This window comes from Ambystoma mexicanum, chromosome 4q (genome assembly GCF_040938575.1).
Source record: "Ambystoma mexicanum isolate Mex_15411 chromosome 4q, UKY_AmexF1_1, whole genome shotgun sequence".
Lineage (NCBI taxonomy): Eukaryota > Metazoa > Chordata > Amphibia > Caudata > Ambystomatidae > Ambystoma > Ambystoma mexicanum.
This window is the reverse complement of record NC_090928.1, coordinates 887,545,778-887,573,177: the sequence shown is the minus strand read 5'-3', so window position 1 is coordinate 887,573,177 and position 27,400 is coordinate 887,545,778. Positions and strand designations below refer to the sequence as shown.

Genomic DNA, 27,400 nt, shown 5'->3' with positions numbered 1-27,400 from the left:
TCAGCAGCTGCCGCCACCGAAGGTAGCAGCCCAGCCCGAACTGTTAAGCCAGGTCCCCTCTGCACAGAAAACCAAGCAACCCCAGACATGTTTCGGCCTTGTTGGACCTCCTCAGTGAGGTGCAGCCTGGTTCCCTGTGGTGCAGCGAGCAAGGGACCCACGTCTGGGCATACCCTCTCTCACAAGGAGAAACAAACTGACCACAAAAGTGATGGGAGGAAAGTTTCGAATGAATCTAAACCACTGGCAATTGCTCTGTTGGGCCTACAGACCCAAGCTACTCCTCACTGATGAGCCCCAACAAGGGCAAAACAAGTTTGGGGATGCTTGTGGTCTCGTGCAGAAGGGATGTGGCCTAACAGTTCGGGCTGGACTACCCCTTTTGGGGTGGGGCCAAGCCTGATTTGCATATGGTCTTTCCCCTTCTGTAATGGCTTGGCAGGCGAAGAACGGTAGTCTGGAGGGTTGCCCAGAGCATTGCCAGTGGTTAAGATTTATTCTAAACCTTCCAGCCATCACCTCTTTGTTTTTGCTTTGTAAACTCCGAGTGGGACGAGTATGCCCAGACGTGGGTCCCGTGCCTGCTGGGCCTAGAGGCCTAAGCTACTCCTCACTGATGAGCCCCAAAAAGGGCAAAACATGTTTGGGGATGCTTGTGGTCTCATGCAGAAGGGATGTGGCCTAGCAGTTCGGGCTGGACTGCCCCTTTTGGGGTGGGGCCAAGCCTGATTTGCATATGGTCTTTCCCCTTCTGTAATGGGTTGGCAGGCGAAGAACGGTGGTCTGAAGGGTTGCCCAGAGGATTGCCAGTGGTTAAGATTCATTCTAAACCTTCCAGCCATCACCTCTTTGTTTTTGCTTTGTCACCCCGAGTGGGACGGGTATGCCCAGACGTGGGTCCCGTGCCTGCTGGGCCTAGAGACCCAAGCTACTCCTCACTGATGAGCCCCAACAAGGGCGAAACATGTTTGGGGATGCTTGTGGTCTCGTGCAGACGGGATGTGGCCTAGCAGTTCGGGCTGGACTGCCCCTTTTGGGGTGTGGCCAAGCCTGATTTGCATATGGTCTTTCCCCTTCTGTAATGGCTTGGCAGACGAAGAACGGTGGTCTGGAGGGTTGCCCAGAGCATTGCCAGTGGTTAAGATTCTTTCTAAACCTTCCAGCCATCACCTCTTTGTTTTTGCTATGTGAGCAGCTAGGCCAGAGTGTCATGGAATAACTGTTTTATTAGGGTCATTGGGTGTTCATGGGGTAGTGTTTGTATGTGAACAGCTAGGCCGAATTAATCAAGGATATAGCTGTGTTCTAGTTGTGTGATGGTGAGTAGAAGAGAGTAGGAGCAGTGATGTGATAAGAGTGGTGGTTCATCTTTAAAGCGCCCGAGACCAGGCACATGAACAGGATGGCGGGGAGCACATTGACACACAGTGATAGTGGGTTGGTTTTATGGTGACAAGAAAACAGAGCACAGCAGTGACACTTGGGCACAGTGGGCACATATGGTGATGAGAGGGTTGGGTGATACATTGGAATACATGGCGACATCACGGGAACAGGATGGCAGGGAGCGCAGTGACAAATGGACACAAAATGACAGGGGGCTTGGGATTACAGCGATATCATAGGCCATAGGGATGTACAAAAACAGCATGGGAGTAGGAAAGCAGGGTACACAGAGACATGTACGTGGGGCACACAGGAGCTAGAGGTTAGGGTAGTTTAAATATTCTGTTCATTCAATCCATCCATCCAATCACTGCATTCATCCATTTCTTCTATTTCTTCATCAATTCATTCCAGCAACTATCCGTTCCCTCGATGCATCAATCAATTTCTTCCTTTCCTTTTTCTTATTCATTCAATTTATCCATTCAGTCAGTGCATCCACCCTTTTCTACGATTTCTTCATCCACTTATTCCATCCAATGCTTTCCATCACTTCCATCAATTTTATCTCTTCCATTCCATCAGTCTCCTGCATCTATTCCATCCATTCTGTTCACCCCCTCCGTTCCATCCGTGACCATGAGATTTGCCTCTATCAAATACAAAACATTATATTTGATTAATATTAATAACTATATGAAAAACAATGCCGCACGTTCATGCCCCCACCTTTTCCATATTCAGGCATATGAACATCCAATGGAGACTGAAGGGTGTGGTAATGTGGGAGTGTTGACTGTTAGATAAGCCAATGGATGAACCTGACCAATCAAAAAGTGGGACATAATCTTGATAAGGCGTGAGCATATGAGTGATAAAAGACAGGAACACCCAAGGAATATGGATCCGACTATGGAATCACAAGATGTACAGAAGGGATACCACCTCGACAAGTGCTGAATCTAGACATTATCTGGAGAACTGGGTACTACCCCTGAGAAGAATATTAACTGGAGCAGATTTGCTTTCCAAGAAAGAGGAGAGACTGACTGGGAATTCTTTTGACAATTCATGAAAGCAAAGTCTTAATCCGCTCCTTAAAGAATGGTTCTAATTGGGTATGAGAATTCTCCAAATTAACCTAGATAAACCCTGTAGAATTATTGCCCTGCTAAGTCCCTGCAGTGCAAAGAAATTGGAGAGGTGATGTATTTGGCTTAACCCCTTAAGTGCCAAGGACGAGATATCTCGTCCTTGGGATTACCTCCACAGTGCCAAGGACGAGATAGTTTTTTATATTATGAAGGAGAAAATGTTAGAAGGCTTTGCATGGTGAAATACCGGAATCACCAAAAAAGGCCTTGGCACTGGGGGGGGGCCTGTAAAGACTGGTAGGGGGTGTCTGTACTTCCGCTCTCTATATGGTAGAGGAGAGGCACAGAGGACCCCAGCCAAGATTCTCTATTATTGGTACGTGTTCGAGCAATCAAGGCCTAGCTTCTCAGGAGGTGATGCAGGCTGGTTCTTAAGTACAGTGTAGTCCCCGAACCCCCACAAAGGAATGTCCACACACTGTATTACTGAAAACACAGTCTTTATATAATATTTAAGGGTATGTACACGATCACAATAACGCACTTTGTACTCGGAAGTCAATAATGATAAATATATACAATTCTAAAGTGGTACCACTAATGTAATCGAATCTCATTAAAGTGCATCAACTGTACGGTTAAAATGTCACACAGATTGATAACGAGGAAACCAGCAATATAGATAGGCAGGAACGTAAGATGGCTGGAACACTAGGCAGAATGCTGGCCCCGTTACCTAGACACAGTTCTGTGTGGAGATCCCCCCACCTGGGCAACCTGTAAATAAAGATGTATAGCACAAGCCCAGTCCATATGTTCAATAGTCTTACTTCCTCCTATTAAGGTTTTACCCCCCCAATGTACCTGGTGGAGTAGAGTTCTCCGACGATGCGTCGACCGATCCTTCTTGAGTGACTCCCTTTAAGGCAGGAGCCACGGATCGTCGAGAGGTGTCGAGGAACTCGGCGTTCGTGTCGGGGAATCGACGGCCCTTCTTGAGTGCCCTCCCTTTAAGGCGGGAGTCACGGGTCGTCGAACGTCCGATGGTGAACAGGTTGAACTACGGCCGTGAAGTGGCAGCTTCGTTCCTAGCAGTGCTCGTCGACGACAGAGCGTTGGCGTCCTGCAAGGAAGAGGCGTGCGGGGCACCTCAGTGACAATAGTTCTGGACCGCAAAGAGATGAAGAACTGTGGCCCAGCAAGGGCGTCGAGTCGTCGGTGTCTCTGCGGTCTTGAGGTGGCGGGAAACCCACCGGTGGATGCTCCTCGGCGCGTCGACGGTCAGGCCTTCTCCAACGGGAGTCAAGCGGATGACGATGCAGGCGAGAGCGTCCGATGATCAATTGAAGTTCTTAGGCAAACAACAGTCCGAGTGCTTCTCCTTGGAGTTCCGCAGCAGTCCCTGTATCGGGTCGGCAGCCTGTCGAAGGTCTGTCTACCAGGGAGCGTTGGCAAAGATCAGCTGTGCACGATGGTCCCTCGTAGCTCGGGAAGAGGGTGCCTTACCAGGTCCTCTCTGGGTCAGTCCTTGGAGGCACAGCAGCTTTCAGATTGTGAAGGAGAGCAACAGCAATTGTTCTCGTCCAGCAGGGCTTCAAGGTCAAGCTTCAGTTACTCCAGTTACTCGTCGTACTAGACTTCAGCTTCTGAACACGATTCCTAGCAGTGAGGGGTCCCCAGATATACTGTTGATCTCCCATTCATTCCGCTGGGTCACACTCAAGCATCCAATCACGACTACGGGCATTCATGCAGGCAGACAGCCAATCAGGCACCGAGGTATTCAGGCCATTCACTTCTCTCCAGACACTCACAACAAGTTATGTGTATTGGGACAAGTACCGAGCCATTCAAAACTCCAAGCTGCATTCATACCGGTTTCGGGCAGGGCTGTCTCAGTCATTGTATCAACCACCAGATACTAGACATCCACAACACAGAATGCATGTTCGTCACAAACTCTATTCACCCGGGTACCACCCACAGTAGGTACCCACAACATACATCACCGGGAAGGCTCCAGCTAGTCTGGCCGGGCCTTCACAACAACACCATCTATAGCATGTCCACCCAACAGCCAGTCAGGGGGAAGGGACAGAGTCAGGGCTTCCAGGACTTTGGGAAAACAAGGTAATGGGTAATAGAAAGCAAGAGGCCACCGGGGCCATCTTGTTTTCCATCAGGAATCAACTGATCCCAATGGCAGGGCCGGGGTATCCAAAAATGGAGGATACTTTGCGCACCTGTCAAATTCAGCATGGAGCTTCCACCAGCCCATACCCTGCTCTGTGGGCCACCCACAGGTGCCCAAAAACATACACTAGGGGCACAGGGTTGTACCCCCACCCATGGGTGCCATAAGGGTATCCCACGGGTCCGTTCACCAAACCAAAAGAAAGATAGCTGCACCGCCAGGAGTCCCACATGAACTCCTGCACGGAAAACACGAAAGAACACATGATAAAAAGCAGTAAAGGTCAAGGATACGGAGGCCCTGTCCCTCCGATGCATTTCCAGCATCACAGGACCCATGGCAGTTTTAATACCAAAATAAAGTATTGTAGTAAAGAGATCATTTCTACTAGGAGCACGTATTCTAAATCGAAATCCTCAGTATGTTTATGGGAAATGCACTTTGCATTCCCAGTGCATTTAAAACCAAGCGCAATGTCATTTCAAGCCAAACAAAAAATACATTTCTGATCTGTGTGTGTAGTGTAAAATTGATAGCACTTCTGTGCAACCTAAGCACAGTTCTTTGTAAATGAAACCTCTATTCAATTGTACCCGAAGGCGTTCTCACAGATATGGCCAATATAGGGCTGTGGTTACAATGCGCAAGTACCATAGCCTAATAAAGAAATGCTTGCAAAATATGAAATCAGTAACAGCCATAGATACGAAAAAAGAATATGGGAATGAGAGGGAGCTTAGGGTGTCACATCCACTTCAATATCAAATGCTGCTAATGTAAATTTCATTGACCCCTCACTCTTGACTTTACAAAGTAGACAAAAAGAATCCTGCACAAGAGGGGTTTGATTTGTGAAGTGGGATGGGTACTCATCCTTATATTGGGAAATCATAAAAATCTATTTCCTGTGATGGAGAGAATAACCAAGATCCTGTGCGTTCTAAATTTAAAGATTTGTTTTTTCAAACCCAAACTTGCAGAATTAGATCAAACTCATTTTAGCATGCATTTACATACCATGACACAATTCTGTTCCTGGATATGTTTTTTTTAATGTAATCTGAAGATGCAGCACTCAACTACCCAATCCTGTTATGTAACAATAATAATCATATTGTGTCATAGTCACACGAATCCCCAAGTAGATAGGATTGGGATATGATATGATATGGCATTTATAACGCACCTATACACAAGTGTTTTAGGGCGCGATGAGGCAAGGGAGGAGGAACAGAGGGAAGACAGAGACAACGATCGTACTAGACCAAGTGACACTGAGGTCGCGCAAGGGGAGACGGAAACGTGCGAGGGGAGAGAGGAGGGGACAGTGCAGTACATAAGAGAAAAATAAAATAAACGCCAATAAACAATAAATAAGAAGTGCACGCAGGTGCGGGGGTAAGTGCAGACATCAGGTGTTGGTAGAGGGCTGTAGGGATACAGAAACAGCCCACGAGTGCAGGGAGGTTGCAAGGGGGCAGTGCAGGTGTGCAACTGACGGGGAGGGGACGGGGCCCGAGGCCCTAGAACAGGGGGTAGTCAGGTGACCAGTGCAATTTCAGTTTCAGCAGAATATATATATATATATATATATATATATATTGGTATGGATGATGATGGCTGTGCTACGTGAGGTATGAACGAACTTCATATTTTTTATCTGAGGGATGTTCAAGAAGATCATTTTTCACATACGGAAATACTTTCATTGTACATATACGAGAACGGTTTTGTATTTTTTGCATCATCATCAATGAACCTTTATCCTAAAAGATGTTTTATTTTTCCTCTCAACCATTTGTGTTGCCAAGGCGGGTGAAAACACCCGATTTTGTTTTTGGCAGGTGAGATCCCATTGAAAGGAATGGGCGTGTAAGAAGCTTGGCGGGTTAGTGAGCTGTTTACAAGGCGGGTGACATCCGCCAAAAGCGTGTGAGTTCAGAGCTGTGCCATCAGTGATTTGTTTACCTGTGCAACATGATTAATTACGGACTGTGAAAAAAGGCACTGTGCAGTTTGTCCTTGTTGAGGTTTACATCCTTTCAAATAGTACCAAGTATCTAGTCTCAATGTTCTGTAAATGAAAGGACAGGTAAAACATCGGATCTCATGGGCGTGCACGTGTTAGGAACCATGCCAAACTTTGGCTCCAGTGCCGCAACTTACATGTGTATGCAAAACTCCCCCTATTTGATGCAGGAAAACTGCACCAAATGTGGTGATTTGTTTGGGTCGTAACGATGAGGCTGCTAGAAACTTCCTAGTAGTGTTCTCTGCAAACGCGGATGTCCTTAACAAGGGGATGCGGCCATCCATGACGCTACAGAGTGATGTCCACAAAAGTAACATGCAGCAGAACCCTAACAGGCTGTCAGTGACAGCCACTGAGTGTCCATTAATATCCACCCTGCATACTCCCAATACCCGAGTCCTACCCTCCACTCATTCTCACCAATTCTACGTCGTTGCGACTCCTCCCCAAATAGATCTGACACTGACAGAGGGTAGTGGCGCACTGTGATGACGTCACTGACAGCAGAATACTGCCCAGGGATTTTTCTGCGTGTTCTCTGACGTTGGTCACTACATCACTACCGAGGGAGGCTGGAGGACTCCAGCCCGCGGCTATTGGAGGAGCGCGTGTGCCGCCCCGTGGCATCATCACTGGATAGTTTCACACAGCGGCAAGTTCAAACTGCTGTGCGGGCAGCACCAACGAAATGGAGGGGACTGGAGCCGGGAGCGGACAATCAGCTGTTGCAGCGCCTGCTTCCGCAGCCAAAGCCAGATGGGGTCTTCTGAGACAGGTACCTGCAGCACAGCAGCGCTTTGCCCTTAGTCACCCATCCACGCCGGATTCGCACAGGCAGCCTCTGGGAGGGCACGGAATGGCACGCCCACAGATATAATTTCCACATGGCCATAGACAGTCACTCACATTCAAGTGGTTAGTGTCACATGGCGGCAGCTGCGCAGTGTGCTCCTGCGTAACAATAATTACAAGTTTCATCCAGTTATAAGGACGTTCCGAATGGGGGACTCCTCTGACTGCAGTAACAGTGGCTGCGAATGGGGATTGGAGCAGGGGCGCCTGCTACCTTTTTTTGTATTTTTGGAAGGAACCTGGGGTTGGTCATCGTTAGCTACCTGGGGGCAACCAGACGGTGGACTCCCTGCTCACTGTACTCAGAGAGACACAGCTTCACCTCACTGATGAGGCCTAACAAGGCTGAAACATGTGTATGGGGTTGCTGTTGGTACTCTTGTTCACAAGAGAATTGCCATAGCATTTCGGTGCTAGACTGAACGTGTGGGCGGGTGCTGGACTAGCCATGTGGGCGGGACAACGACTGATATGCAAATGGTTATTTCCCATCTGTGAAAGGTACAGTGAGCAAAAAGCCAATGGCTGTGAACTCTCAAAGTGGTTAAAAACCACTGAACAGCTTATCATGCAGTGTTCTTTCGGGAGAGGGGCGCCTGCTTCCTTTTTTGTAGTCCTGCAGATGGTGGCAAGCATTAGTTGCCCTCGAGATATGTTGTTCTGGAACATCTTTAGAAACCCCAGATGCTGGTGTTACCACAGGTATTAAGCAGAGGTCAAAGTACGACGTTCCCTAGGGGATATCCTTTATTTATGTATTTAGTAACTTCTTCTCTACTGGGGATTTGAACTTCGGTCGTGTGGGTAACACTACAGTGGTGAACCCTAGAGGCCCTTTTAGTCAAGGTAACACATCATACTATGGATGTGACGGAGAATAACTTCTTAAGTGAAGCAGTAAGATCGACTCAGGAAGTTGGCAAATAACTCTTGTTTTATTCACAATTGTCTAAAACGGGGAGTACAACGGACGTCGCACACCATAATATCAAAGTATCTCATGAAAAAATATCACATTTATATACTAAAGGTTTGTCATATGTGACGTCGCACTACGTGGCAAATTAAGAAAACCTACGGGAGATTGTGGTTGGCTCAAGGGGAACATCAAAGTATACTTTCTATATGGGATAGGATCGTGATTGGGTCTCTATCGTCAGGTGGGCACTTACGCCCTCCCTTAGTGCAAGTCATCTTCGACAATAATTAGAAACACAACACTTCATTAGCTCTCAAACTATTAGGCTCTTCGTTGTTTCTATAATTGGCTGGCACGCTTGTACCCTTTGAGAATCATTCAATGCTCTAGCAGCATGTAAACTGGTACCCCAGGTGCTGGTGGGTGAACTTGACCGTGTCTCCCCACCCAATTGGCCCAATATCTCTCATCACTCATGCCGTCTGCCATGCACATTGTCTTTGAACTCAGTCTTGTAGTAGCCTCTCACCTCTGGGAATAGAAGGGAGTGCAGACACTCGCTATCTTCATCTGGTGCACCATGCTCTTCGTCTATTTTCATCCTCAGTTCACCTTATAAGAGACTGTCAATTTGCTTGTTTTATATCATTTAATAGTCTTTAATGAAGAAACGTGGCACTCTTGGTGTTCTCTCTTTGCAACTTTAACAAGGGATGCCTCGGCTTCTCACGTATACTGTTCTTCACAAGCTGATAACCAGTTCTTGGCTGCTTCCAGTCTTTGACATCAAGCCAGACAGCCTCTTTGGTCTTGCCTCGAATTAAACCCTATTCTTTGCTGAGATACACATAGCTTCCAATCCGCCTTCCTTCATGGAGACTTGCTTACTAAAATTGTATAATCGAATGTCCAGCACTCTATATAAATATATGTTGGCGGCACCGCCTGCAGTCTATTACTACGTATAGCCGCCCTCAAGAATACTTAGTCTACTTGCGTTACAGCATCTGCACAATTATGAAACGACTTGTGTTTTCTGCAATGTTCTTCACACATGCAATCTTCATTCTGCATATGAAAGTCTTCTCAATTCTTTACTTTTCCATCAGATTCTATATCTCCTATGCTTTCTCTTCTCTGGTCATCCTTCCCAATGCATCATTCTCATCATTTGTGATGTCACAAGCTTCTCCTTTTCACATCTTCACATCTTCACACTTCTTCAGGTGCTTCTCTTAGGAGACCACCAGTCTTTCTGGGATATTTCACATAGGGTCTTCTCAACAGGTACCTTGTCTTAAATATTCTTCGTGGTATAAGTACCATTACTGGCGTTGTACATGTTGCAATTTCTGGTTTCCAACATATAGGCGAAATAGGGGCAGGACTTCCTGTGGAGGCACTTAACTGCTCCTCTACACTCCTCCCCGCCCCCTCTTGTCGATTCATCAACCACTCCTTCACCAGTTTCCACATCTCGGCATCCTTTCTTAAAAAAGTGCTTCTTTGGAGTCCACATTTTCATTACTCCTTTCAGAGATCCTGCTGATTTTACATGTTCATCGCCACTCCAAGTCATATGTCTACATTGGCCATTCGGGTTACAATCAATCCATTGTCCCACATACTTGCTGTGGTTTCTTGGATGCAGGCACTACATACCCTCTAGTGCTAAGATACTGGCCTTTATGTAGTCTCTGATTTCTTCATCTGTCAACTTCTTGGGTCCAAACCCTGATTCGGCATCTATCATGATCTTCATTCCTACTGTTCTCTTCGCTGTCTTCTTACACTGTGTGATTAATATCCTGATCACACAGAATCCAAACATCACCAGTATTGCACCCAGGAACTTGAAGATTTTCGTCATCCATTGTGGAACCCATGAGAAGATGGACGCAAGCCAGCTGTCATCTGCAATATCTTCTGTTTCATCTTCCATCTTGTTGTGCAGGTTTGTCAGCAGCGTTATGGCCTCCGTCAAGGTCCCATTCTTGTCGTCATGAGAAGGTATAAACGTGCAACATGAGTCTCCAATTCTGGCGCAAACACCTCCCATCCATTGCTGTGATCATATCAAGGACATATCTATTCTGGGGGTCATCAGTCTTATGGCTCTTAGTTCTTCCTTGATCGCATTTAATTCCTTTATATTGGTATTGATCACCTGCAGGAGTTCCCATCTGGTAATCTGTAGCCATTTAGCATTGGCCATCGTCTGGATCCCTGGCATTAAGATGGTCATGAAGACTGCTGCAGTCTGGCTGAACAACCTGTGCTCATACGGAATGGCATAAACGGCTTCGATTGATTTTGCTGAAAAGTAATTCTCTCTCCTGGTTCGATTGAGGAACTTAAGTGATCTTCTTTTCCTCAAATGAGCCTCTGCCTTTGGAAATTCATCAATATTCAGATCACTTTTTGGAATCACCAAAGCTGGAACGTGAATAAGCACTAGGGAACACATCGCTTCCCAATCCTTGGGCAGCTTCATATAAGCTCTGGACCCACATGCCCATTAGTGATCCATTAGTAATACAGTTCCATCCTCCATGCCTGATACATCAAAGATTCAGCCACATTGATGATTTACTCCAACCTTCCATGTAGCATTATTTCTGAAGCAGAGGGCTGCACTGGCCAGAGGCACTATCTGCAAAGCTCCTCCTTAATCGTTGGCCCATGTCAACAGCTTCACAATCTTCGGCTAGTAGTGCTTGCATCAATTCTCTGCAGTATTTATAACTGGCTCGTAAAATCCCGTTATTGCTGCTGCTCTGCACACAAACAGGCCTTCCGCCCATCCTTCCGGAGTCAACACTGTTCTTTAATTTGTAATTGACCTCTTTCATCCTTCTTCAGGATTTTTGTATTGACAATCTAGCATCTTGTTTTCTTCTCTTCGGATACCTGCTCTGTTTATCCCAGACTGTTCATATCTTATCACTAGATTTTGTGTCTCTGGCTTTTCTTTTGTTTTCAAATCTTGTGCGTTGTTATCTTTTCTTGGAGATGTTTTCTCAGTCACCCATATCAAGGATGCTGTTCGAACCTGGAACTGACCTTATGTCTGGCAGAGTGCAAGATGCGTTACACAATGGGGTTTCTGTACTGGTACTTCTGTAGCTATGAAGATCTTAGAGGTCCCATAGCCTAAGGTATGAGAGCCCAAACATAGCAGCTCTCTTTAGAGGTTTTCTCACCCATCTTTTTCATGTGCTGATACCACATGTTGTTACCCAAATGTGCCATAATGTCTGAATATGTGTCAATATTATTATCTTACTCTGTACTCCTTTTACGTCTTCCCAACAGAACGGATGCTGCCCATGGAAATAATGCTAAAGCAGCTCTGCCCTGGGCAGAGAAAACACGAGACCTAGGTTCATTAGTAATTGACAAATCTAGAGTTACTGGTATGGGGAGAATCAAAGGAATTTCTGCCTTCTTTGGATCAATAAAATAATAAATCAAAAGAAACGAGATGACACAAAGCATGATTGTAAACACATATATGAAAAATCAGCATTTGAAAACCCACCACTTGTGCCATTCTGATATCTCTTGGCCATGCTCGTTTTGTAAAATCGTACAATTTTCAAGATTCCTTATTATGCCTGTATACTACCTTAAGGAAGGAAAAAACCTTTTTAATCAGGCAGTTCGGGTAAATCTGGTAGCTGCAGAATCTGTTCAATTATCGCTGCAAGCAGTCTCCTTATCGTAGGGCCATTTTTAGGATCATGCAGAAAAGAAAGTATGTTGACACTATACCCAACAAGAGCAGGATAAGCTCTAAGAATAAAAACAAAAGCAGCGAGTAACAGCTATGGGCATCGTCGTTTGTCAGAACCATAGACTCAAACAAACAATTGCGTTTTATAAAAAGAATCAGCGTATTGTTCATGCTTCCAATTTCTTACTAAATGTTGCTGTTTAAACGTATTCACAACATGTCAACATCTTTCTAAAGTTTGTATTCAAAGAACTCTGTGGCTCAAGAAATGAATTTGCATGCCTGCTATAATATCTATAAGGAGTGTTCGTGAGAGCCACAGTCCAAGTGCAAATCTGCACTTTGTAATCAGTCCGTTGATTTATCGTCCTTCTTGTCTCGCTTCCGAATTGATTGATAGGGGTGCACCGGCCTCTCCAATGCAGGTTTTAACATTGCTGAGGTGGATCCATGCTCTTCTACCTTGAACTTTTACTGCACAGGGAGTAATGTCTTCCAAAATGAATGGTCCAACAAATCTAGGTTTGTGCCACTTTCTAGTAAAGTTCCGGATCAATATTGTGTCACCAATAAACAACTAGTTTCTGATAATAATTTAGAAACTCTGACTGCTGAATTGTTTTCATCTGTGTTCTGAGACTGACCCGCACCCCCTTGACACTTGAGTTGATCTGAAATGAGAGAGATACTAGCGGTCACACATGTTAAGTACTCATTTAATTCATTTCCTAACAGTTTTTCACTATTCTGGGCATCACTTCTGCTCCCCGATGGAGGAGTCAAAGGCATTTCATTGGTCTTCCTGTCACTAATTTGTGGGGTGTGAGGTGATGGTCCGAACCAGGCTGATTCCTTAGGGCATATAACGCTAAAGGCAGGCAATATAGCCATCCCTTCTTTTTTTAAAAAAACACGCTTTATTGGCATTTTATAATAACAACCCAAAAACCCGCAACTCCCTCCCCTACCCCCCTGACCCGCAGTTCCCTTCCTCTAACACATTCAATAACTTTTAATAGTATCAGCAAATTCACAACCCCACTGAGACCCCCCTCCCCTTCCAGTGTCCAGATTGGCCCTCGAGGCATCGATTCCTTCCCTAGGTCACAGCAAGCAATCCTTCATCGTCTATGGTATCCCTGTGGATCGGGCGGGTCCCCCGCCAGTCCCTTAGTTCATGTCTTCCCCATTCGTCCTTACTCCCCCAACCCCACCCCCACCCCTACCTAAGCTTTCTTCACGGCAGCCGTAAATCATTAGCCTTTGACAAGTCATTCAGCAATTGAGTCCAATGAATCGATACATCCTCCCCTTCCATTTCAGTGTCCACCTTCTGCAAAATCTTTAGTTCTGCCATACCCCACCTCCGAACATCCCTCCGCCACAGGTTTATCGCTGGGCCTTGTGGGCATTTCCATGCTATCGCCACTCGGCGTTTAGCCAGTATCCTCAGGGACCGGCCCATTCTGTTCCGTATTTTGTGCCTTTTCCTCCCTGGGAGCTTACCCCACAGACAAGTTTCCGGACGCCGTTCTAATCTGGTCCCCAACAACCCATTCACTCCTTTTAATAACCTCGTCCCAATACTCCGCTATTATCCCACACTCCCATATCATATGCCAGAACCCAGCCTGTGCCGTAGCACACCTAGGACATTTATCCGACAGTTCCCTGTTCATTGCCCGGAGTACCACCGGAGTCACGTACGTCCTATGTAAAATATTAAATTGGACCAGCTGGAAACTGGCATTCCTTGATGTCTTCCGGACCTGTGCCCATTCTTTTCCCGGTATTTGACGTCCCATGTCCACCTCCCACTTCTCCTTCAGCTCCCCCGCAGAATTCCCCTCCCACAGGGCTTTGTAGATCCGTGAAATACGCGCCCTTACCCCCCCCGTCTGGTCTAGCAGTACTTGCAGTACCGGATACGGCTCTGGCTCCTCCGGAATTCCCTCCCATATCTCTGCTAACCTACACACCACTGCCCCATACGCTAAGAAAAGCCCCTGCGGTAGTCCAAACTTCCGGCACCATTCTTTGCAGGTAAGTAGTTTCCCACCTTCAAAGAGATCCCCCCCCACCATTTCACACCCCTTCTCCCGAAGCCTCTGTATTCCTACCCTCCCAATCGCCTGACGGAGCTTCTGATCAGCACCCCATAGGAGATAAGCCTCATAACGTCCCCCAAACCCCCTGCCACCGACAAACTTCCTCCACGTCTCTCTCACCGCCTCAAACACTGTAGTCCTCCCCTTATTACCCAGTGGGTACCAAAGTAGCTCAACCGGCCTACAATTTGGCGGCAGATCCCCTATCAACCCCAAAAGGGTCTCCCCCCCCCCCCCCAGTTGGTCCCATACCAGCACCGACTGCAGCTGTGCTGCCACCGAATGTTTCATAATTCGGTAGGCCCAGTTCCCCTTCTTCTCTAGTTCTCCGCAGTATCTTTAAGGATATCCTCCTCCGCCCCGTATCCCACAATAGCTCCTTAATCTTAACGTCCAGCATTTTATAAAAAACTCTCTTTGCCACATAAGGTATATTAGTAAAGAAATAAAGCAATCATGGCAGAATCACCATTTTGCATAACGCCACCCTGCCCATCAAAGAAAGGGGTAAAACCTTCCAGAATTGGATTGTCTCCTATTTTTGACAATACCCTCCCTGTGTTGTGTACAAACGTATCCTCCATTTCATGGAATACCCATATCCCCAAATATTGAAATGACTCCCTCTCCCACTTTATTCCCAACTCTGGCAGTTCCTCCAATGTACAATCCCGTAACCCCCTAACGGGAATAGCACCGATTTCCCTGAAATAATGCAGAAACCCGACATGTATCGGAAATTTCGCAATATCTCGAGCAGCTCTGGGAGATGCACCTTGGAATCCACCAGGTACAACAAGTCGTCCGCGTAAAGGGAAACTATATGCTTCTGACCTCCCGCTTCAATTCTGGCCTCCTTCATTTCCTGCTGTAGGAACGTCGCCAAAGGCTCCAGGGCCAGGGCAAACAAAATTTGGGAAGCCGCGCACCCCTGTCGCGTCCCCGCAGTTCCCGCAGCACCCAGAATAGCCATTCCCACTCCAGGGAATCAAACGCCTTCATGGCGTCAAAAGAGGCTATTGACATGTCACCTCTGTGACTTCACCAGATCCATAATGTGGTGCAGACGAGAGATATTACCAGATGTATTCCTTCCCCGGATAAACCCGCATTGGTCCGTGTGGACCAAGCTCGGCGCAACCCTCATCAGCCTAACAGCTAGGATCTTCCCTAACATTTTCCCACCAACATTCAGTAAGAAATCCATCGGGTCCTACCCCTCTTTCAAGATCACCATGAGGTCCTCTACATCGAAATCTACATACCCACCCTCACCCGTATACTGCTCCTTGTAGAATGCCACAAAGGCTTCATTAATCTCCTTCTGGGTCCCAACTATCTCCCCCGTGCTTGACCTAAGCTGGGTTATGACCCAATTCAGGTTTTCCCAGCTGATCAACCAAGCCAACCGCTTACCCGCCTTATCCCCTTCCCCGTGCAGTCTCACATCCCGCCTACTACTATCGAAGTGCGACAGCTCTGCCAGGGTACCCTGGTAGAGCTCCAACTTCCGTGCCAAAGCCTCTCCCACCTCCGCGCCCCCTGCCGCCTGCCTGTCCAGTTCAGCCACCTGGGCCTCTGTTCGCTGCAGCGTGTCTAGGAGCCGCTTACGCATCCCTATTGTCATGAATAAGCATTTCCCTCTCATAGTCGCCTTAAAGGCTTCCCACAGCACTTCCCTAGATTCCACCGAGCCCGCATTCAACTCGAAATATGCTCTAATCCCTTCTCTAAACTCACCGACATATGCCCCATCCCGCAGCGCCTCTCTTTGCATGCGCCACAACCACTGCAGGGCTCTCCCATTGGTCCCAAATAATGTAACCACTAAGGGGGAATGATCAGACAGAGTGCGCACCAGATACATTGTCTCCTCAAAATACTGGCAATGTTCCCTTACCATTACAATGTAATCCAGGCGCACCCGAGTAATAGGAATAGCCCTTCTCCTCCCCATGTCTCTCCCTCCACACCTCCACCAGATCAAGTTCTTGCATCATCCTATGAAGTGACCTTGTCATATACTTCTTAGGCACCCCCTACTTCCGACCCATCCAACCGCTCATCCAAATGACAATTGAAATTCCCCCTCCCCCATATTACCATTTTCCCCCCTATACGGCCCCATCATGAGTAGCACCGAGGGAAAGTATTCCTTATCATCCACATTTGGCGCGTACTAATTAACCAAACAAATTGTCCTACCCTCTCATGAGCCCTGCACAAGCACTGTTCTGCCAATCTCATCCTTTAATGCCGCTTCCACCTTCAATGGTACCCCCCTCGCCACCCAAATAAGCACCCCCCAAGCCTGGGTTGAATACGTTGTACCGATTACTTGCCCCCCCACATTTTCCCCAGTTTCCCCAGCACCTCTGTACCCGCATGCGTCTCCTGTATCAGAGCCACTTGTATCCCTCTGCCTCTTCAGGAACTCCCCCACTCTCCGCCTCTTCTGGTAACTCCCCAATCCCTGGAAATTCCATGTCCCAATTTTCAGACTTCCTAGCCTACCCATCTAAGATGTTGATGCCCTCACTCAAGTTACCCCCTCATCTCTCCCAGCATCTCTAGTACCTGTACTCTGATCCGCCCCCACCCTCACCACATACCTTATTACTGCTGTGCCAGTCCTTCCATACCCTCCTTGTCCCTAACCCCCTCTCGCACCTGTCCCCAACTTGGTGCTATAACACCCCAGCCCATCCCCCCCCATCCGCCCCATCTTCCCCCTCCCTCCCCCGGTCCCCACAACTACAGCAAGTAAACAAACCCCCTGAAATCTAATCCTTCCCTCTCCTTAACTGTAGACCACTTGACTTACCTAACCCCTCTTCCCCCCCCTCCCACGGGGGTAGTAGCCAATAGCGTTGTTTGATCTGGGGGGTTCCATTACCTTTCCCATACCACCCCTCCAGTGTCATATCCCCCCCCCCCCTTCCACAGCCCCCTCACTCCCAGATAGCCAGTTCCTGGAGTACTATCCCATACTCATCTCCCACTCCACGTTACCCACATTCCTCCATGTCTTGGTGCACCGCCTCCTTGGATCCCTCGGGCTGGGGGTCTGTTTTGTGCGACCTCGTATCCAACCAGTCCCAGACTTCCCTTGGGGAGGCAAAGAACCATGACTTTCCTCCCAACAACACCTTCAACTTCGCCAGGAAGAACATCATATATTTTAAGTTGAGTTCCCGAAGACGGCTTCTCACAGCATCATATGACCTCCTCTGATGTTGCACCTCCAACGTAAAGTCTGGGAAAATCTGCAGCTTCGCGCTACCAATCTCATAGTGGCCCTCTCTGGCGGGCGTCCTGTAAGATGGCGTCTCGATCCCGGAAATTCATAATTTTGGCCACCATCAAACCTCGGCGGGGCACCTGGCGGCGGGGGCCCTCCTGGCACCCTATGACCCCTCTCCACCGTTAAGAGCTTGGACAAGCCTTTAATCCCCAGTACCTTTAGGATCAGGTTTTCCACGAATAGCTCTGCACTGGGGCCCTCCTCTCTCTCTGGGACTCCGACCAGGCGGATGTTACAGCATTTGGTGCGGCCCTCCACATCCTCTGCTCTAGCTTCCAGCACCCGGGCTGCCCCCACCAGGACCGCCACCTGGTTTTTGAGCTTCTGGATGTCATCCTCCACCGTACTGACCCTCTGCTCCACTTACGTAACCCTCTCGCACACTTTGCGAAGGTCAGCCCTCACCAACGAGACGTCCACTCCCACCTCTTTGATGCTCTCCTGGAGAGTGGCTCTGGAGACCTGTATCGCCTCTATTAGCGTGTCCAAAGTCACTGTGCTTCCTTCCCCTCCTGAGGGTCTCTCCCCTGCCTGTCGCTCTGCTCCATCCTGTCTTTACACTCTGTCCTTCGCTTCTGTATATTTTTCCATTTGTTGCTGGCTTTTGCCCATATTGGACGAGTCCTATGTATTCCGCCCCCCCCAGACTCAGGTTCTCTAACTCCTTTCGCCTCTGGTGCCCCTAATTCTGGTGCTGCTTGCCCCGCTTTGTGACCACTAGCGAAGGATTACCCCGTGGGCTAATCCCTGCTGGTATCCCAGCCCACTGCTGTAGGCCCCTGTAGACCTCACTTCGGGCCCCTTCCGCTCTCTGAGGTCCACTTTCCACAGCACACACCCTGCGCTTCCAATCCACAAATCTTAGAGGGACCTCCAGCCCCCAGGAGCCAGAGTCACTGCTTAAAATCCCTGTGGAGGTTTCTGCAACAGCCCCTGGTACAGGGCCACCAGGCTATCCCTCCTCCCGGCTCCCCTGGCTCCAAGGACCGGGCTGGGGGTGCTTCCAGCCCTCTCTTCTCTTCTCCCTCTACCTTTCAGCCACTCCAGCCTCTGGGGGCATCCACTGCATCAGCCCCCAGTGCCTCTTCACCAGTCGCCCCCGCTCACCTCCTCTGCACACAGGAGTAGCGACTCTCTCCGGCTCCCACACATTGACTCTCCCCGGCGCCCGGGCTCAGTGTCCACTCTTTGCTCCTCCTTACACCTGCAATGCTCACTGCCTGGGTATCTTGAGAGCAGTCTCCTCCACCACCGCCCGGCCTGGGCTGCAGGATGTCTCTGGTGGGGGTCGCAAAGGGGTGTGCCCCCTATTCCTCTGCCTCCGTGACCACTCTCCCCCAGTCCCTCCACAGCCACGGGACCTTCAACGCCATATATACCGTGTGCGCCGCCTCCCGGGATTGCCTCTCTCCAGTCCCCTCTTCATGGCTGCACTCCGCTATGCCAGCCTTGCTCCCTGCTCTGCCTCCGGCACACCTATGACACTCACCAGCCTCCCGGGGCCGGCTGCCTCCACCCCGGGGCCTCTCCAGTCCTGGACGACGATCCTCCCATCCCACCAGGGGGGCCGCGTCCAGCCCCCATGTCGCAATACCTGCACCAACACCTCTGGGCTCTCCTGCCATGCCGTGGCCAGTCCAGCGCCCCTACTTCTCTCTTCCGCCACATAGGCACGCGGTGTGTCTCACACCCGTCAGGGCGCCAAACGAACCGCTTCACCTCTCTTCAGTTTGCATCAGGGGCCATCTTGGGCACGCTTCTTCTCGCCGCCAAAACCTTCGGCAAGGATTAGAGCCAGTTCCCCATCGCGTTTACTTCCCTGAGTGAACCATAGACATCTCCAGCGTTTCAGCTTCCTTCCCCCTCAGGAATATTCAATAACAATCCTTTTTGTTCAAATACTTCATTAACAAAATGTGGCCCATTATCGGATCTCAGCACTTCACACACATCCCATCTTGGAAATACTTCACATACTAAAAACTTTGCTGCACAAGTGACATCAGGGTGTGTACAAGGACCTGCTTCGATGCATCTGGAGAAGGGACACACCACCATTATCCACTGCATAGTTGCAGAATGTCAACATAATCCATGTGTGAATGCTGAAGAGGACCATTCCGTTGAGGAATCACTCCTCTAATTGTTCGCAGTGTATGCCCAGCGGTAAACCTTTGACATACGATGCAATTTACTACATAAAATGCAACAGGCTCTAACAGGTTTGGTATAAGCTAGTCTTCTGCAATAGCCGCAGCAAGACTCTCCCTAGTTATATGCGCTGGGTAGTGCAGCTGTTCAAGCACTACCTTCAATAATGCTACTGGCATCACCGGCTTTCCGGTATTTTCCTGTCGCCATAATACTTCTGTGGGGGATAAAGAACACCCCCTTCGTTTTCCACAATTCTTGCTCTTCCTGTCGTGTGCTGCTTGGATTTGTATTACCTGGGCTCTTGATAAATGGTTAAATTCTTCTTTTACCATCATAATCTTAACCACCCTTTTCCTTAACTTCTGGAGCATCAAAACTTGAGAGATCTGGTGTGCATGCAACCCTTTTGGCTGCTGTGTCTGCTGCTTTGTTCCCGCAAGAAATAAAATCAGTTTGCTTAGTATATGCTACACATTTAACTATCGCTATGGCTACTGGGAGTTGTAGTGCCTTAATAAGCCTGTCCACTGGAGTATCGTTCGCTCGGAGGTAGCCCCTCCTCTTCCAACGTGTTAACCCTGCATTTACAGTCGACGTCACATAGGCATAGTCACTGTATATCGTCACTTCCTGTCCTTTGTTTTTCAAGTGCTACAATGAGCTCTACCAATTCTGCTGCTTGTGCTGAAAAGTGAGACGGTAGTCTTTCACTTGCTACAACCTCAAATTCACCATTTGCTCTATGTCGCACTACAGTGGCACCAGAATGCCATTCCCCATTTGTCTGATCTAAGCCCTGAGGAGCAAAGGGCTGTGGATATCACTGTTTGGCTGTTTGGCGAGTTGCGGAAATCATGTCTAACAGCCCTCAATTAAGCACGTTGCCTGTGTCTACAACGTTATCACCAAAAACACGTGCTCAGAAAAAATGTGAGAACATTGCAGATCCAAATCGGAGCACAGTGCCCCAATGAAGCCGGCCGACAAAAGTAACTATCACTCTTGTGCATCTACAAGTGAACACATTGAGACACTTCCACAAACTCAAATGTCTGTCACCGCCACTATACCGGCATTACATGCTAAACTCGTAGATGAATTATTTTTTGAAGGCACAGTATCTAATATATCTGTGCAGCAAGACAGAATGCTAAAAACACATCTAAGGCACTCGGCGGATTCAGTGGCGCAATGTAATTTAGTAAACGAAGCCTTGGGCACACATGAGGCACTGGAAGTACTAAACACAGGCACCACACCGATATGTACAGAAAGTCACATAACGCACCTTTGGTGAGCCACGGTGGAGGTGACCTCCCGGCTGGTGGAGGAGAGCGTCTGCAGTGCATGGCGCGCATTTGGTCGGAGCGGGTGACAGGATTCCCAGGAGACTCGGCTGTGTGTTCCGTCGGATGCGAGGAGCCGACGTGCAAAACGTGCAAGTCTGATCCAGTCGAGAGTCGATCGATCGATGTCGAATCCTGCACCTTACTCCCATTGAGAGCTAGCTCGCCTAGCTCGCTTATTGACAGCCCACCTTCAACTCCTTCTCACAAATCAGAGTCACTTGTTAGTGGCTCCGAAGGTTTTAATATACCAAAACCAGCTGATGAGATATTCGGCGGTCGGGTTGAGGATCAGCCTTGCGACTCACACACCGGTATATCAGCCGACACTGCAGTGCCGGCTTTAACCATTAAACATGAAGCGCGCCGCACCCCTTTGGATATTGTAAACAAGGTGCTTCAGAACTTAATCACCATGAACAAAGTGTGCAAAACGAATGACCTTGATACACTATCAAAAAATAACATTGGAGGGGCGAAAGCCTTGTTGAAACGCAATAACACGAGGATAATTAACCCCTGTGAAGAGTCAATATCGAGTGATCCTTGTAAACGCGCCAAAATGAGTGAAAAAGGCGAGCAGACTGCGCTCCCCCACGACCTATCCGGCTTACCGACCCTGTCTCAGAAAAGGTTAAGCAACAAGAATAAATGTCCACCAATTTACAGTGCCTTAAATACAAAAATGCCACAGTTATTGAGCACTGATGACTCTGACACTGACACTGACGAGACTGCTGATTCTTCGTTTATAGAACGCCCTTTAACTAAAATCAGAAGAAACAGAGCAAGTACTGACAGAGCGTCCCACCACCCCAAAGTCCTAACACATGGTACAGCCCTAAATACAGCAGTGTCGTCAACGGAACTACAAGAACTGCTGCTATCTACATTAACTATCTCATTGGCACCATTCATAAAGTTGTATGAACATCAACATGAGGCAACTAGAGATTTAACTACAGTTGTGGCATTATTAAACTCCAAAGTAGTAAACCTAGAACAAATATGTGGCCACACAACTAATAAACAACTTGAGGGCTCGAAAAGACTGGATGAGCTATACAAGCTACTAAACGAGCAAAGGAGCAATGACGCGACCGACAAAAAGCTGTTTGCTGAAGTTGCTAAAGAAGCACTTGCGCTGTTTAAATGGGATGGAAAAAGATTACCATCTGTGACAAACTGTAATAGATCTAATGTCTGCACACGATCGACTATGGATGAAGGAAATCATGGCATGGGCAACAGTGGTGACATTACAAAGCCACCTGGTTGTCTGACAGCAACACAGACCAACCTATCACAGTCGATTCCTAAAGCTCCCATTGAGAAAACAACATGTCGAAATTCCAACCACGGAACCTTCAAGCTTGATCTCTATCAATAGTAAAACAATTACTCTGCCACCTGGGGAAACAAGCCTATCACAGAGCATGGAGGTACTAAGTCAACACATAATACCAATCATTGAAATTGTTGACGTGTCCTTCCATACTGCCTTTGAACAAGCAAGAAGTTCTGCAAACTTGGCTCAAAGAGTTTTCCAACCTGAATCCACATCTAACTTGCAACCCCAGATGGAGAGTACAAATCAGGGTGGGAACAAATCCATCTCAAACATAGCTCCAATTGTATTCCCTATCTTTAATAAGGAGGCTGAGACACCCTTAAGTACGGTACTGGAAAACAATCGAATGTGCCGCAACAAAAAAAATCTAAAAACTACCGGCAAAGAAAGGTAACAGTCTGAATGGAGCACGCAAATTCCTTCGTAACATTAAGGTGGTTCACGTGCTAGCCACCGAAAATAACAATCGTCCAAGCCAACACAAAATCAAGCGGGTATAATTCCTCCTGTCACTAAAACTGGAGGTAACTTAACTGACAAAGAGAGCACAGAGCATGAAATTCCAAAGGAACTGTTAAATATGTCAACCTATGATGACACTGAATACGAAGTCACTGTTGAGCCAACCATCTCAGCTAGCGAAAAAGCACTAACCAGTGCCGACAAGCCTGCGGACACACAATCAGAAAGAGCCCCGGCCGTCAGAAGACTTGTCATTGGGAAAGGATCGCCAACACGAGAAACCGAAGCATCAAATCAGGCGGTACCAGAGTCTTCTCTTGAACAGTCTAGTCGCAAAACTGACAAGGTGGGAGTAACATCACCTGCGATAGCGCAGCCGAAGAGTCCTACTTTTTTGACAATGCAGGCTAAACGACAAGAGATAAACAGAAATTACCAAACACACATTTTAAAGAGTGTGGACCATGATCAAGGAGACGGGGAGCAGTGGGAGAGTAAAGTCCAGGGCTGTGAGGAAAGGGATGCATTTTACCACCAAAAGCAGCCAGAAAAACAAAACAAGGGTCAACCAACAAGAAATCACAAAGGAAACCCTTCACTGAGAAGGAGCCCTTTAACCAGGGGACCATCTCAACAGACCATGGTCAGACTACTGGTCGAGAGATTACAGCCTTCCGACAACTTGATTCTAAATCGTAGCAACATTATAAAATTACTACACCACGTACCTGGATTACGCGCAATCACTTCTGAAGACCTGCACATTGTCGAATTTCCAGAAGAGCGACGTAACGACAAAGTGGTGCTTCACATAACCTCCCCTTTAATAGCCTCAACCATCTTGGACGCTAATGTGTCCCTTTTTTCTTTAGGCTTTGACGTGTATAAGGTACAAGATAGCCTGCATGTAGTACCAATAAACGACCGAGATGAGCTATCATATACTCTCGAGTGCGCATCAAACCCTCATAAACCATCTACGGGATTGTCTACAGTAGCCATGAACCGGCCTGTAGGATCCTCCTCGTCATCCTGTAAGACTCCAAGAGAGGACGCTCCGAATAAAAACTTGCTGTTCATTGGTAAGAAACATGTCTCGTTTGCTGAAGATCGACACCCTGAACAACGAGGCGAGAGCAAACAGATAAGTATAACCATACAAGGTCAAGTGAAATCAGATGGTCTAATGGTCAACCCTCACACAAGCAGCCTCAATCAAGAAACAGCTCAAAACTGGCAATGGTTGGCGACTACATTAAATAGCAATCAACCGCAATAATGCCAGAAGGAGTCTGCCTCGCAGTTACACTTACTAGGCTCTTGGAACACGCGAGGCTTCAGTCATCTGTTTAATAGTGAGTGGTTAGGTGATTTGTCTATTGCCTGTTTACAGGAGACTTGGCTAAGGGACATCCCAACAGTATTGGACTTTCAGATCGCACTAAACACTGCCATACGACTTGAAAAGGGGCATCCTATAGCTGTTCTCATAACTTTGGTAAGACGTGCATCAGGCTTTGACATCACCAACTCAATAAATCACTCTCCATTTATCCAAGAGTCAACGATTGTAAAAACAGACTCCACGTTACGAGCAACTGAACAAATGACAGTTATAAATGTATATTGGAACCATGGAAGAGCGGGGAAAGACGAGTTTATTGATGCAATTTCCACCATTATAGATCGCTTACTTGTGGATCAAAAGGGCTCCAATATAATACTCTGTGGAGACCTGAATATTGACCATTCCCACTCGAAGACAACCCTGGCCAAAAATGTATCGTCGAGATGGATGAAAGAAATGAGTGTAAGAAACTTACAAATGTTGAATGGCCATACTCAAGGCGACATACCGCCGCCCCTGACGTGGAATAGAGAGAATCGCGGCTCTACAATCGACTACATATTTGTATCAGCAGACCTTCACCAACGGGTGAAAACACTAAAAGTGGCCTCAAAGGAAAGTAGCGATCACGACATGCTAATAATGGAATTCGCTAATCTCACGCGAAATGGCCACAGAAGATCATAGTGGAATCAAGCAGAGTGAGGCTAAGGTTAACTGAGGAAGAGGTTGCTCAGCTATCCAAACAATACTGTGCGGGGGGAACCACGCTCGAATACGCAGACTTATTGGTCAATTTCAAAACAAATAATGGTGGCTTAAACCATTTGAACATGAAACGACTCCATTGTTTTGATTTAGACATATTGAAACAGAAACGGCTAATGAGATGCATAATCCGTCAAGCCCAGACAGCTGACAAAGGCACATGTGTAGCAAAAATAAAGGCCGCTAAACAGCGGTACAAAAATTGGATCAAGACACATAAATGTACAATGGTACAAAGGGCCTCAGAGCGTATGCTAGAAAGTCTCCAAAACAAGAATACCAGAGAATTTTGGAACATTATCAACGATACACAAGCTCCCTAGGCTGCTCTACAAGCATCCATGGTTTTGGAAGCAGTGTGGATTGCCCACTTCAACAAACTATATAAAAAGAACCCAAAATCAACAAACATGTACGTTTCAACTAACATAAAATGGGCCTTGACATTTCCCAAAGACGACATTGTAAGAATAATTAACAAAGCTAACAACTCACGTGCACCTGGGCCAGACGGCCTGACTAACTTCACGCTTAAGCAACATCCGGAGCTATGGGCCGACCTTTGCGTGACTCTCTTTCAGAGAGTAAATGATCGATGTCAGACCCAAACTCATGGAAATCTGCCGTGATTGTGCCAGTGTATAAAAAGGGCGATAGAACCTGCCCAAACAACTACCGACCGATTGCCTTACTTGATGTCTTGGGAAAGATTTACGCAACCATGTTACAACTTAAATTAGTTAAATGGGCCACACTGTCGAATCATGTCGACATCCGACAGACCGGATTCGTAAAACATGTTGGCTGCTCGTTTAACTTTTTGCTTCTGAACTTATTGAAAATGGAGGGGATAAGATCCCAAACAACGGTATATCTCGCCTTCATTGACTTTTCCTACTCTTTGATATGATTGATCGGGGATTGCTATGGAACAAAATGAGTGCATGGGGTTGCCCGGAAGATCTCTTGGTGGCAGTAAAAGAACTGCACACTGGCACCTCAATCAGAGTAAGACTAGATCAAACTCGCACCCTGTCATCACCGATCAAAACATTTAAGGGAGTTAAACAGGGCTGTCCCCTGGCAGCCGCCATATTCAGCCTGTTTATATCGGACTTTGGCAATTCCATCGAGGCTGTAAAGTCCTTTCTGGCAAAGATGCACAGATCCACTCTAAATTGGCTTCTTTATGCAGGCAACCTCATACTGCTGGACTTAACACCAATTGGTCTACAAAGAAAAATCAATACAGTGCAACAATATGTGGTTGAAAATCATCTGCTTATCAACACACAGAAATGTGAAATTCTTGTGCTAAAAAATCTTAAGAGGTTGGACAAGAACGACAAAGAGCTTATCCTGGTTTATGGGACAAGAAAAATTACTGACATCATCTAGTGTAAAATATCTTGGTACGACTATCAGTTCCAGTCTCAATGACGACCCATGGCTAACGGCGACAAAACGCAAATGTAAACAACTAGCAAATCAAGCTCTAGTGCTAAAGAAGAGATTCGGCAGGTTTTCTCTCAAAGTGGTCTTGCGATTCTATCAACAAAAAGTAATACCATCCCTAACGTACGGGGCAGAAAACGCCTTGGGTTGTTCATGGGAGGCGTGCTACACGCTTGAGAACATCTTCTGAACGAAAGTCCTGGGCATATCGAAAGGAACATCGACGGCCTCAATTCGTTACAAATTATCGCTAATCTCTATCCACGCACGAGTATGTTGGAGTCTGTTATCGCTATACCGGAAAACAAAAGCATACAAACAAATTCCGCAATTTGCAATTTTCCATAACGGCATCTCGTCAGCCCCAGGAGTCATGGCAATGTGGCTGAAACTATGCGAAAGTCTAATGTCAGATTATGATATCAACCCAGAGCTGCTTCAAGGTAATCCGGAAGCAACGAAACTAAAAATTTGGCGTTTGGATTGGGAGTTGACATGCTCTGAACGAGGGGCATCTAAGCTACTGAGTGAAGTTCCACCGGAGGCTCGTGCACTCAACAGTATGCAAAAATACATTGAATTATTCCCAGACCCAAACGCCAGGAGGTTGTTCATGTGTCTTCGGCTTAACATGTTTAAAACCAAGGAACGCTTGAGAGCATGGTCAGTTATTGCGAACTTGAACCCTATGTGTCGCTGTTGCACACAAGAAATCGAAACTTTAAAACACTTGGTGCTATTCTGCACCAACCTACGCGCAGAGAGAACCCGACTTTTGGGCTCGTGGAGTGAGTCTCATCCATGACTTAACGCAGACGAGTGGTGGCAACAAATGTTTAATGGAACAGACCCAAAATTGATACTGCCATTGACAAACCTTTTGGCTATCAT

At 47.3% G+C, this 27,400-nt stretch overlaps 2 protein-coding genes across 3 annotated transcripts in view; one reads left to right on the top strand and one right to left on the bottom strand.

Moving 5' to 3' along the window:
* PREPL (prolyl endopeptidase like) overlaps window positions 1-7,544 on the bottom strand; it is a 915,395-nt gene extending 907,851 nt beyond the window's left edge. Inside the window, exon 1 of one of the 2 annotated variants that reach the window (XM_069608452.1) lies at window positions 7,486-7,544. The gene's annotated coding sequence lies outside the window, so the exon portion shown is untranslated. Of the gene's footprint in view, window positions 1-7,126; window positions 7,242-7,485 lie in introns of those variants that run through there. The other variant, XM_069608451.1, reaches the window with a different exon arrangement.
* The window catches only part of LOC138468059 (calmodulin-lysine N-methyltransferase-like), a 734,539-nt gene continuing 714,492 nt past the window's right edge, over window positions 7,354-27,400 (top strand). Inside the window, exon 1 of the mRNA XM_069608456.1 lies at window positions 7,354-7,481. Within this exon, the coding sequence (XP_069464557.1) occupies window positions 7,395-7,481 (87 nt within the window). The 5' untranslated portion in view covers window positions 7,354-7,394. The remainder of the gene's footprint in view (window positions 7,482-27,400) is intronic.